This window comes from Calliopsis andreniformis, chromosome 9 (genome assembly GCF_051401765.1).
Source record: "Calliopsis andreniformis isolate RMS-2024a chromosome 9, iyCalAndr_principal, whole genome shotgun sequence".
NCBI lineage: Eukaryota > Metazoa > Arthropoda > Insecta > Hymenoptera > Andrenidae > Calliopsis > Calliopsis andreniformis.
Window position 1 is genome coordinate 19,939,727 of NC_135070.1, and position 12,223 is coordinate 19,951,949.

The 12,223-nt window shown below is 43.6% G+C and overlaps 1 protein-coding gene across 3 annotated transcripts in view; it reads right to left on the minus strand.

The window, feature by feature from the left end:
* Window positions 1-12,223, minus strand: part of LOC143182752 (neo-calmodulin) — a 69,878-nt gene that overhangs the window by 43,665 nt on the left and 13,990 nt on the right. For 2 of the 3 annotated variants that reach the window (XM_076383949.1, XM_076383947.1), the window contains exon 2: window positions 6,004-6,030. The exons of the other annotated variant lie outside the window; for it this stretch is intronic. In XM_076383949.1, the coding sequence (XP_076240064.1) occupies window positions 6,004-6,030 (27 nt within the window). The remainder of the gene's footprint in view (window positions 1-6,003; window positions 6,031-12,223) is intronic. 3 annotated transcript variants of the gene reach the window in all.

Below are 12,223 nucleotides of genomic sequence, written 5' to 3' on the forward strand. Positions count from 1 at the left end.
AACCGCACCGACTGCCATTGTGGTTTTGCCTCGCGATTGTATTCCACTGGATCATCGAGGCGAGGCACTTGACCGTGCTCTGGTTCCACGATTAGTTTCTGCCTGGATCCTAATTTCGCGAAAGCCATGGTGCTGACAGTGGCTGGCTGCGTGCTTCTTAATCAACCACGTGACCAGTCACGAACCAGTTATTGCATATGGGCTTCGAAACTGGTTGTATTATTACTCGAGTGTTTGGGATCGATGCATTGTGCATCGATCTCCCACGAATTTAGGAGCGACCGGCAGTTTACGCGCTGAGATCTTAATCATACGACAAGTGGTAGTGCAAGAAATGTCTAATAAATTTATTTCTAGTTTCTTAAAAATTAAAAATATAAGAGAATTAAGTAGTATACAAAAATTCTGAGGCCTGTTCACAAAAGAAGAATTTACCAATATCTGCAGGGAAATGCAAGTGACAGACACCTGCATGAGACAGTAACGTCAGTAGTGTGTCAAAAGTGTAGGTCAAATAGGAGGAAAACCTGTTAGGCTCTGAAATCCGAGGTAGGGGTGTACCAAGTTCCACCATACGAGCGAAGTTGCAATATTTGCAGCTTTATAATTTCTCCCGTCGCCCTTGCCGAGTTTAATTACTGTTACCAGTCAACAGCACCCCTTCCCGACTGAATCTTCCACGTAAGCTGCAGATCGCATGTGACTAAAGACCCAGCGTTCCGAGAGTTATGACGCTTTGAAATTTGACAAACTGGCAAGCGGAATTTGTGTGTCCAAAGGCCCGCTCTAATTACAAGGCTGCTCTGTATATTTTCTTTTTCACGAAGCAAATCGATACCCACTGGCAGTTATCGCGCGTTTCGCTTCAAAGTTAAACTGGGTCCAGAATAAATTGTTTTCTCCAAGGATTCCTCTGTTCATTTGCAAATGATGTCGCTCGAATAGGAAAAAATGTACACAAAATGGGCGTATTGTCCAACGAAGCGGTAGTCGCGTTAGCGTACTGTCTTCTCGAGCTGCTGGCGGGCTTTTGTGCAAGTTCCCTTAGAAAATATTGACAGGTGCCAGCGGCGCGTTCGTCTGACGTGCATTACACAAACGACTTCCAAGAGCCGCGGAGCTTTCCGATGCTATTATTCCTCGACACGGAATGAAATATCTCTCGATTTCCTTTCGGCCGGAAACACCGAGGAAAAACAAGTGGAACTCGCCTAAACGTCGAGCGAGACAGCGGAGTTTCCGCGACGTTTGTCTCGCCAGGTGGTCCGCTATTAATATTTCAGACGTCTTGAGTTTCCGTTTTCCGATATCTTTTTCACGCTTCTGTCAATCTGACAGGCTCTTCCATCCATTGAAATTCCTTCTGTCAACCGTGCTCTGTAAATTCAACCCTCTTACGTCAATTCTTGCTCGCCAATTTTTGTGTCAATTACACTCCCTTCTGTCAGTCAAAAGGCTTCTTTCTGTTGGAACAAAAAATTCGCGGCCATTATCGAGCTAACGGAACCTCTAAGGAGCCTTTCTTCCATGTGCAAAGTGGCAAACATCGTTGACCTGTTCTACTGCGAGCCGACAGAGCCACAGTTTCGCTCGGCTGACGAGAAAACCACGCTGCCACGACCTACGGGAGCTCTGTCGGATTCCAATTAACAACTAAAAGTGCTACCAACATTGTCGAACCGGTGTTTAACCTTCAACAACAGCACTGCGTTCACGGAACCGACGGAAGTCGCTCAATTTCCGCCTGCCACTCCTGTCTAACCTATGGTATTCGACAAATTGAAGACGGAATGAGCGTAAAAGAGGGCAGTGTACGTTTCATTTCGCGCAATGGCTCATGCACTGTCCCCTGACCTTGGTTAAGGAGAAGTAAAGTAGATAGCACGGAGCACGGAGATAATCTGACCGAAGTGTTCGCTCGTTTCTTCCGAATCGCTTCCTCTCGCAAATTTGCATTCACTTAGTGCTAGCAGCGCGCGAAACAAGCAGTAAAAGAGCAACCAAATAAACACCTTCAGTTTTTAATGACGAATATTGAGAAAAGAGATAAAAACAGTTTGGTAGCGAACAGTAGAGAAATTAAATTTCTCCTTTTTTCATTTTCAGAGATCCTAATTAAGAAATTAATGTTTGTAATTGCGGTTAAGAATAATTGGTATCATTTATTTTGTGCATTTTCCTGTTTGCAATATTAAAACCATTTTACTAATGCGTCCAACTTCCAAAATGAGAATCCGCGGCATGGTACGAAAATCCCAGAGGAAAGTTTCAAAACCCTTAATCGACCAATAGTGTTTATGTAAATGGCAGAATCGCAATTAAAGTTTCAGTAGTCGTTTGAGAATCGTTCGCTGAGGATGCGCTCTCATTACATTTTCATAACGCGTGGGCGGTGTTCCGTGGTAGGGCAACTTTCGGTGACAACTTCGCGTACAAATTAGCCGCGGAATGTTATTAAAATTGAAACGTGAGCCCTTCACGCGGATGCATCATCAGAGAACGATTCGCAGACACGTTTCCCGATTTTTTCATGCTGCTTTCGACGTCTCAGCGTTTCAGGTCCGCCTGGTAACAGGATTCGCGAGTCGCTTCTAGAATTCCTCAGAATCTGCCGTCGTAATTCGTGAGAGGTTTTAAAATTGAGTAAGGCAGTGGCATCACGAACTCTTTCAATAGATTGAGTAATGGTTTTCCGCTTGCAATGACCTCGTTACCGACAAAAATAAAATTCTGGACCGTACACTTGCGCTGAAGGCTGAGGACCAAGTACAATTTCACCGTCACCTTGAAGTAATTACATACATGAATATAACCCTGTGTATATGCATATAATTCTGCAGGTTTCTCGCAAGGTTTCTTTCCTTGAGTACTGTCGAATTCATTTTTTCGAAAAAATTGTACCTCCATATATTTCTTTTCTAATGAATCTCCAACGTCACATCAATCTTTGATAAGATTTTATATCACACGGTACCTCTATATTATTTTTTACGATTTTATGAAAATATTCTTTCTTCTGGTTCACTTGTTTTCGAGAAGTGTGCGATAAGAGATAAAATTCTTTCCGATGTTTGTGCCAACGCCCTTTCTCACAATTGATGCATTAGTATTCTCCATGAAAAGCAGCTGTACGAGCCTCTGTGTAAGGTGGGATGAAAAATGGCTCGTGTCCCCCTTTTCGCCAAAGTAGAGCCAAGGGTAATCGGTCTCTCAATCACCTGGTGTCAGAACCAGCAGCAGCTCTCTCTCGGTATAAGACCGTGCGAAGGTAACGTCTTTTATAGAAGCGCCTTTACACGGAGTATAATCAACTCTCCTTTCTCAAGACAGGATTTTCTTCAAATTTGTACTCTGCAGCTTTAGTAGCTCGAGTTATGTCACTGCAAAACATTTCCGTCTATGTAGGCAGTTCTACAAAACTTCGCGACAACTTTGGGGATGAATATTTGCTCCTTCTTAAAAATAAAAATAATCTAAAGACATTATCATGGCAAAGTTGAATGTTCTTTATATAATAGTTTATTGTATCTACTTGCTATAAATAACAAATTCTGCATTTCTAAAGCGTATGACCAAAAAACAGGAAACATTCATCGAATAAAGGTAAAGACTTCTCAACTTGTGCACAATTCGACGCGAAGTAAATGGCACAGATTCCAAGCGAATTGTAATTGACCGTTCGAACAACACCCCTAGAGATTCAGTGCATCTCGAAAGCGCAGGTTTCCAATAACCTCCAGCGGCAACAGAATAATAGTTCGCTACGTCTGCTTCTCGGAATGTTCTTTTTCCGCGCGGGCTCGTCGCCGGACGTACACTCGCGATAAGAAAAGTAGGAAAAGGGATCTCGCCAGGCTCGTTGATTTATGCCTCGTGACTTTATCTAACGAGGCACGCGAGTTCTGAGGCGTTTATCAAAATTTTTTAGCGCGAACCGTGTCGCTTTATCCTTCTCGCCCGACCTTTTTCCTGCTCGCTCGATGCGAATCGCAACGATCGCTCGTGTACGTTTGTTGAGAATCGCCCGAGAACACAGCTGGGACTGCCTGCTACGTGTCCTTGGCATGGAAATGCTCTTTCCTGTACGCAGAGATGAATAATTAAAGGAGAAACATGACAGGGGAATCACCTCGTTGTGGTCAGACGTTAATGCGGCTGACTAAGCCAGTGGCTCATCTACTGGATCACTTTCTGCTACTTGGAAGAACAGCTTTTCGGTTTTTTATGATCGTTCTTCGCATTTAGAATTCCTCACTGATAAACTCACTTTGAGTCGATAGTATTTACCAAAAATTGTAAAACTGAAAAGAGAGTAAAAACTTTCTTTTTTTAAAACGTCAAAAATTTATGAAATTTGGTTTCCTTGTAGCCCTCAATAAATGGTCTCTGAAATGAAACATTTGTGCAGCTTTCACCCACCGAAATATCTATGTTTGAAATTGTTTTTTGAACCGTAGAAGGTTTTAAAAAAGTTACCGAGTTTTTTCATAGAGTGTTGTAATCGCGCTAACATGCCCTCAGGATTAAATTTATGGCTGTTAAAAACAATAAAAGAATCTATTGCATATTTTCGAGTGATCGGCGTTTCCATGTTTCAATAATTCTCGCTGCTGGCTCTGTGTATCGACGTTTCGAAATCCCTTTCAATGCTTCACCAACTCATCGCGTAATAGGATATCTATGACTTGCATCAATAATGCAGTGGTAATTTGCATAACTTGTTTGTCGCTAGAATTATTTAAAGAATTATTTAGGAAAAAAATTAGTCGTTTGTGCGGAGCAAGTACAGAAAAATTTAACAATTTATAATAATTCACTTATGTTCAAAATAAATTTACCTGGTTTGGATCAATCTACTTATTTGATGTATGGAGATTTTTTCTTGAATTCTTCCGTAATATCATTTGATATTACGGAATGATTATCATTGATAGTAGATTGCATGCACCAGTATAATTGGCCACGTATTTACGAGAGTATAACTTTTCCTACATGCCAATGTGCATGTTAGGCCAGAATCAAGAGAAGTATCAGTACTTGAAATTATTACATATACCCAGTTATGGTACTCGATCATAATTCATTTAGTTATCAAGCGTACAGTCAATAAACACGACAGGAAACTAGTGAGGGTTCACACGATAAGTACAACGCAAGTAGTATAGATCGAGGAATGTACCACCACAGTCGGTACATGACCGAACAGAGCTTTCAAAGAGCTCTGTCGTACCGACCACGAGCTTATCGAGCTTTCACAGTACCATCAAGCTTTTAAGACAAGGAAAGCTGACTTACCAACCGGCTAACAGGATCGTGTTGCGTGAGAATCACTTACCTATAAAAGAAAAGCATACACATTAGATATATCATCGAGAAAAGCTTTCAGTGAATGCTGCATCGCACTAGAAGGGCTCTTCGTGGGCACTACAGTGAGATGTTGGTGAAACGCGACCAACATAAACGCGAAACATGCTCAACTTTCTCATGCATCGTCGAGTGGTCATGCTGCATACACGCGTAGAATGTAAATTTCTCGATCGATAGAAGGCACATTCGCGAGCTCGGTATGGAAATCGTGAATTCGCAAAATCTGAATTTTTTTATACAGCTTCTCGAATCAGTAATACGATTGAGATACTTGTGCCCGCGAAATTTGCAAATTTCACGGCTCCGACGATCCTCGAAGGCAAAGTGACGCTACGCAAACGCAATCTAGGCATTCAGTGATTTAGCTATCACTAGGTGTCCGGTTGAAGCGATCTATCCGAGAGGTCCGCGCGATGGTGACTAAATCAGGTGGCTGCTGGTGGCTAAGAAGCTTCGTTTCGCTCTACTAGCGAGACAGGGCTGAAAATACGAACTGTTGCGGACCTAGGCAAACTAAGTACTACTTCATCTAGCGAACGGCCGCATTCTAGCTGAAAAGACTAAAACTAGGGTCGCCTAAGGCGTGTCCCTTCTTAGTGCACAAAGTTTGAAACTTTTGCGTGGAAGTATTTGTACCTGCACGACTGCCGGCCCGCGATGCGCCTGTGCAATAGAAACACAAGAAAAGAATGTTATACAGACAGGTAGAGATAGAGAATTGTAAAAGAGATAGAGACAGGGAAAGGTCGAACGCAAGTGAGACAGTCATGATCGCCGATTGATCGCGCGTCGCATGCAATACACGTCTATTCTACTTGTTTGTCACATCGAGCAACCCGCCCCGAATTAACGCCTCCGCGAGCTTAGCTTCCACTGATTCCTATTGGAAGAGTAAAACCATTCCCCATAACGATCCATGCCCGCGAAGATGTTCGAATATCGCCCCAATCTCTAGGCAAATATAATTTCAGGTTGTCCTGGAAACCGCGTCACGGGTCTGCAAGCTCCCGTTTTCTTGGCTGTTTCATTGGCGAGCTCGCGAACAAGCGGAAAACAGAAACATTGTATTTGCTACTTCCGCTTCACATTTCCCTTGCATTCCGCGTAATTGGCTGAACCGCAAAACTTGCCCATTTCCGTGCATTTAATGTCGGCGTGTCGGAATGATAGCGACCGTTATACCCGCTTGTGTTCCCATCGAAATTAGCTCGTACGCGAGATGGTTTGCAATGTCTGAGTAAGACTGTGGTGAATGGTACAAATATGTGGGCGTTGTTTCAGAGAATATACGGCTGTTGTTTTATGATGACTGAATTTTCGAGCGACAGCTGCTAGTGGTTAATGGAGCGGAGGATATAATATAGACTGTTCGTTGTTGTGTTAATTACATAATATGAGTAACAAATATGTTCTCCTTTCTATAATTAAACCCATGATGTAATTACAACGTGTTTCGTAATACGTGGAAAATAATGCAAGGATAGATTCAAGGTATACAGTAAAAATTCATATAAACGTACATCCGGTAACCTTGCATCCAAGTTACAGTTTGTTTTTTGTTTCAACAAATATGTGCCTACCTTGAAAAAAACTGTTCGAAATGGCTAGCATAGAAGGGTAAATACCTCCCGCCGTGAGTTGTCTGAGTTATTAGAGAAGGCTGAGTACTGTACAAATTTGCAGGCTACTTTGCTTGGGTCATTGAAGTTACAAACAACAGATTTTAGAGTAATAATTAAATAGAATGAGACCTACACAGTAAGCTGACCCTCATTAGCAATGTACGCAATACATGTTTACAAATGTGACAGAACTCATGACGTGACCTTTTACTCTTCCAGATAAACAGTAAACAGACACTTTACTAGGTTGGATTTATACAGTACAGAGATCGCTGACACAAAAACAGGTGTGGCTCGAAAACAAGTCCATATCGGAAATATGTATGTATGAATACTTTTTCACGGTTTTGTCATAAATAAAAAACTTATACTCTATATCACTCTATAAAAAACTTAATAGCTATATGATTGATATACAGGCTGTTTGACAACAGGTGTCACAAGTTTTATGAAGCGATTCTATATAATTGGAATTGGAAGGAAACTAAATATAATCAAATTCTGTTTAAAGCTTCATTTTCAAGTTATTGACAAAGATGTACGAGAGGTGTGTCTGACTTCAACCCCATTCTACTGCCACCGCGTCATAGATCAGTCATGTCAGACACAACGACGGCAGTGGAATAAGTCAAGTCAGACGCTGTTCAGGCATATTGTAGGCGTTCTCAGTAATTAACTACTCAGAAACGAAGCATCAACCTTATCACCTTCATTTCCTTCACACCGTAATTAAATTATACACAACTCCATTTACCTTACCAATGCACACTTATTAAGCAGTCGAACCATGATCTTAGAAAATAAAGTAGAAAAGTGCTATCTATTGTGGTAACAAGTGGTAGGGAGGTCGGCAAGATTAATCGCGCCTTCGATCCCCTACGAAGTTCTTAGCGAGATGACCCAATCACGTTCAGTATTGTAGCCACAAACGACCCCTGGAAGCGAGGCGGCATCGACAACAAGTGGAACGCGAAACTAAACGAGTTCTGATAAAAACTTTCCGCATCCCCAGCATCCTCAGCCATTTGCCTCGACCTTCGCGAGGCAGAGCTTTCTGGTATCTCGATTAACCCGAGGATTTAAATTTCCCCGACGGCGCATCGTTATTCAGTATCGCGCACGGCTGCCAATGAGTGTGGCGATCAACAGGAAAGCCAATTTACTTTCAAAGCGACTGTATCCTCTCTCTGCACCAACTGTCCTGTGTTCGTTCCGATTAAAATGTAAAACTTGTGCCTGTACCTGTCCCGGCGACTGTAAATAAAGCCCCGCGTAGACTCAGAGAAAAGAGGATGAATCGAAGACAAAAAAGGTCCGCTCGGAAAGCGACCCTATTTCCTGCGCTAACGGAGGCGCTTTAAAATTCAACGTAGAGCGGGCTCGGTAAACATCCGAGGGTGATGTCGGATCTGGACCACTCGGCGATCGACAGAAATCCGCTCCAGATTGATCTCTGTCGGATTTCGTCATTCCTGATACCGTAATTACTTTCGACCGACTAAGCCCGGCGTGTGGCTTGACTTCGTTCCATTGATTTTACGAGCCGCTTCATATCCGGGAATCACCATGGAAACCGACCAGATACGCCGTTTCAATGGGGAAACCGACAGGCAAGGTGCACGAGATCCGCGACGACCGTGAAATTTTCGCGCCTCGTCCCTTAGCGAGACACGAGATCTCGTTCGACGAGTCAACAGGGTGGGTGCATCCACAGAGAGAGAATTCCAGCGACCCTTTTCCTTCTTCCACTGCTTCCATTATTCGCTCGTGACTCGACTGAAAATCGAGTTCTCGCCGTTTCACGCATGCGCCTCTATGGGGAAACGGAAGCCTCGGTCTGCTTCCTTGAGCTGAACAGCTTCCGAGTGAAAAGCACCAGCTGCCAAAGAAAACTCCTGCGGTGGTTAAGCAGAGGCCAGGAAATCAGCCATTTGCCTGGATCTTCCGCGACACGTGCTCCGAATCGACGATGTATTCATCCCGAAAGCAGTTCTGCGTGATTATCCTCTGGGAAAGTCTCTCGGGCGGTCCTCCAGGAAGGCGGGAGGAGATTGGAGTAACGAGGGTCGCTCGAGGATGAACGAAATCAAAGCAGAGCGTCAGCTTGTTTTTGTTTACCGACTTCCAGGCATCTCTGCGCCGTAAACCCTTCCTTGTGACGGGATTACGTCGAGCTGCGTGATTTCTTGTATCTTCCTTGTAGCCAATCTTTACGAGAGGCTTGGAGGAACTTTATATGCTACAAGGGTTGCAAATCTTTTGAGTCAGCCTTGTGGGAAGGTTGAGTTGCTGGTTTGTAAAAGCGTATATTTAAAATGAGGGAAGATTAGAAATGAAGTTTATGGTTTGGAAGTCATTTCCCGTACCAGTCTATGAGAAAAAGTGGATTATCTTATACATGCTGCGCATGGATTGGAGGAATAATAGTAAGGGCAAATTTTATATGCCTGTAACTCTGGAAAATATCATGTTCTGAGTTGCAGTTTTATTTGAGACTTGAAATGACGCGCATTATGTATTCAAAATGTTGTACCACGGTGTGCACTAAATGTATGCAGAACTCGTTCCAGTGATCCACATATCTCATGTATCTGAAGCGTTTCCGAATTCCACCAGACACGCCGTTTAAGCGCATCCAAAATGAAGCTCAGTCGCATCTCCAGTGCATTCCAAGTGCGTTTAAGCTGCATCTCAGGTACATCCCGAGTGTATTCGCACTGCATCTTAATTGTACTACAAGTACATTTAAGCTGCATCTAGTGTGCATTTCAAGTGCATGTAGCCTGCCTCGTAAGTGCATTCACGTTCCAAGTGTCTTTGAATTGCATTTCAAGTGCATTTAAACTACATCAAGTACACCCACATGTCTAGACTCCCTTAATTATTCCTGAAGGAAACCTGACGCAAAAAAAGGACTAAAAACCATCTAGCCCAAGGAATAACAGCCTTCGCCTTTCAACCCTACCATGTCCCTGAAGATGTCCTCCGTCTGACCCATGCACTGGCAATCTAACCGAACCGTAGCAGGAAGCGTTTTGAGGGACGACGTGTAACGCGAGAAAGGTTGGAAGGACACGAGGACGATATTAACGGCAGACTACTCTGGCCGTTTATCGAGTGGGAGCTAGATAAATATCTCGCTGCACCGTTATGTGCGCCGCAGTGACACTGACAAAGTGGTTGTTCTACTTTTCACCGGGCTGAAGGCGTCGATGCAGAGGTGCATGAACGACAACGCGCGAAATAAGTTGAAGGGAGGGACCACGCTCGGGCGTGGCGATAGAATCGCATCCGTCGCTTGGAAAATTCCTTTTCCATCAACACCTCGGACACCTCTGGATCGCTTTTCTAGAACGCTCACAGATCCTGTCGCTCGTGTAAATAAATGTGGTCACGTGCTCCGATGGAAGTCGCCGGGATTTCGATGTACGACTTCCGCCGCGAGCCGGTCACGAAAAGCAATCTAGCCAGAATAAGCTTACTCTCGACTCGCTGTAGAAACAAAACGAGCCACTCGAGGAAATATCAATCGCGGACAAGGAGCGAGCTTTTCACCCGGTTACACGGGGATCCACTCGAGAATTTGCACGAGTTCTGACGAGAGAGCGGGTGTTCGAGAGGGAAAGAAGCGCTCGACCTTCTGAATATTTAGAATTTTCTCTTGAGGGAAGGGAAATGCGTGGCATTTGCACGAGAGACGAGTAAGCGCGAATCGAATGATCGATGCATCGACGAGCGGCAATTAAGTGGTAGTAAAAGTTCCTTTGAGCCTGTCGAGCAAACAGCCCAGTCGTTTCAATTGTGTATCGATCTTTTCAGGTCATGGAAATCGAAACCTTCGCCGGTTAAGCCGCTGTCAGCCGTTCAGGAAGAGAGGACTTTATAACGGTGTATCAGCCGTGAGACAGTTTACAATGGACGGCCCAGGCTTTATTGTCAGCCGTATCGCGTTCCACGGGCAATTGGTAATCAAACTGATCATTCACTGCCTCAACCCCGAGTGGATCTCGAACGTTTCTGCCGGATTATCTATCTCTTGGATTTATCTGCTTTAGAAGCGAAATTGCATTTTAATTGTTTTAATTGATAGTACTTGCTTGATTTATGTTCAAAAGGCATTAGCGAATTTCTGATGAGGGAAATGTAGTTTTGTATCGTAAATTTCAATTTTAAAAGTCAGTATACCATATGCTACTCCATATATCGATAATTCAGCTTGCATCTAGTTGCAAATTCTATACCTCTTTCCTCGAAATATTCAGTTTATTCGCCATGAGAGTCAATATCATTACCTATGCAAAGGACAGGAATATTTCCAAGGTGAGTACGTGCGAAGATCCTACCAAGTGTCGAAACTCCTTGGAGGTCCCTGGGAAATCAGGGAAACGAACACGCGAGACGACTGAAGATCTTCCCTGGAAGCCTGAAACGAGAGCTGGAACCTCCACGCGACCCCTGACATTACCTGCCCTACATAAATGACCCAGATCCCCATGACTCGGCTCTTGCAATTTCCACTGGACAATAGTGCGATCCAATAACGAGCGTCTAACGCCGTGCTCGATGGGGATCGTCGGATTCGCGTGAACTGCTAACGATTCGAGGTAATAATACGAGTGAGGGTCGTCTCCATCGTAAAATACCCATATATGGTGTCACCTTGAGGCGAAAGAATTATTAAGAACCCTAAGTTCACTCCTGTTCTATGATTCGAATATCACGACCCTTTAATTTACATTTATAATTTACATTCAGTTTGTGATTCAGATTCGTATCAGGTTCAGGTTGATATCACCTTCTATACAAAGTAGTACAGCTGAAATACAACTCAGGCTGTTGCCTAGATACGATCTAGTTGCAACCCGAACGCACCTCAGTTGTATCTGGAACTCGCTTGTGATACGACAGAGGCAAATCAGATCCAATAGAAACGCAATTCAAACATAATTCTATGGAAGCTCGTACGTAATTCAGATAGAACTCATCTTCAATTCATATCAATCTCCGCTCCTTTCAAATACAGTGTCAAATCGTATCCCTGTGAAACATTAGATTGCACCTTTGGTGCATGGTTACGGTCTCACGCGAAACAGAAGTTCGAATCTTAAACGAAATAACAGAATAGTTGTACTCCATGCGTCATAACTCGTTCCACACCCGTTAAACCTTTGATCCAGCCTCAGAATGTGCTCTGAAAATTGCGAGGCGTTCTGTACATACGATATTGTGTTCAA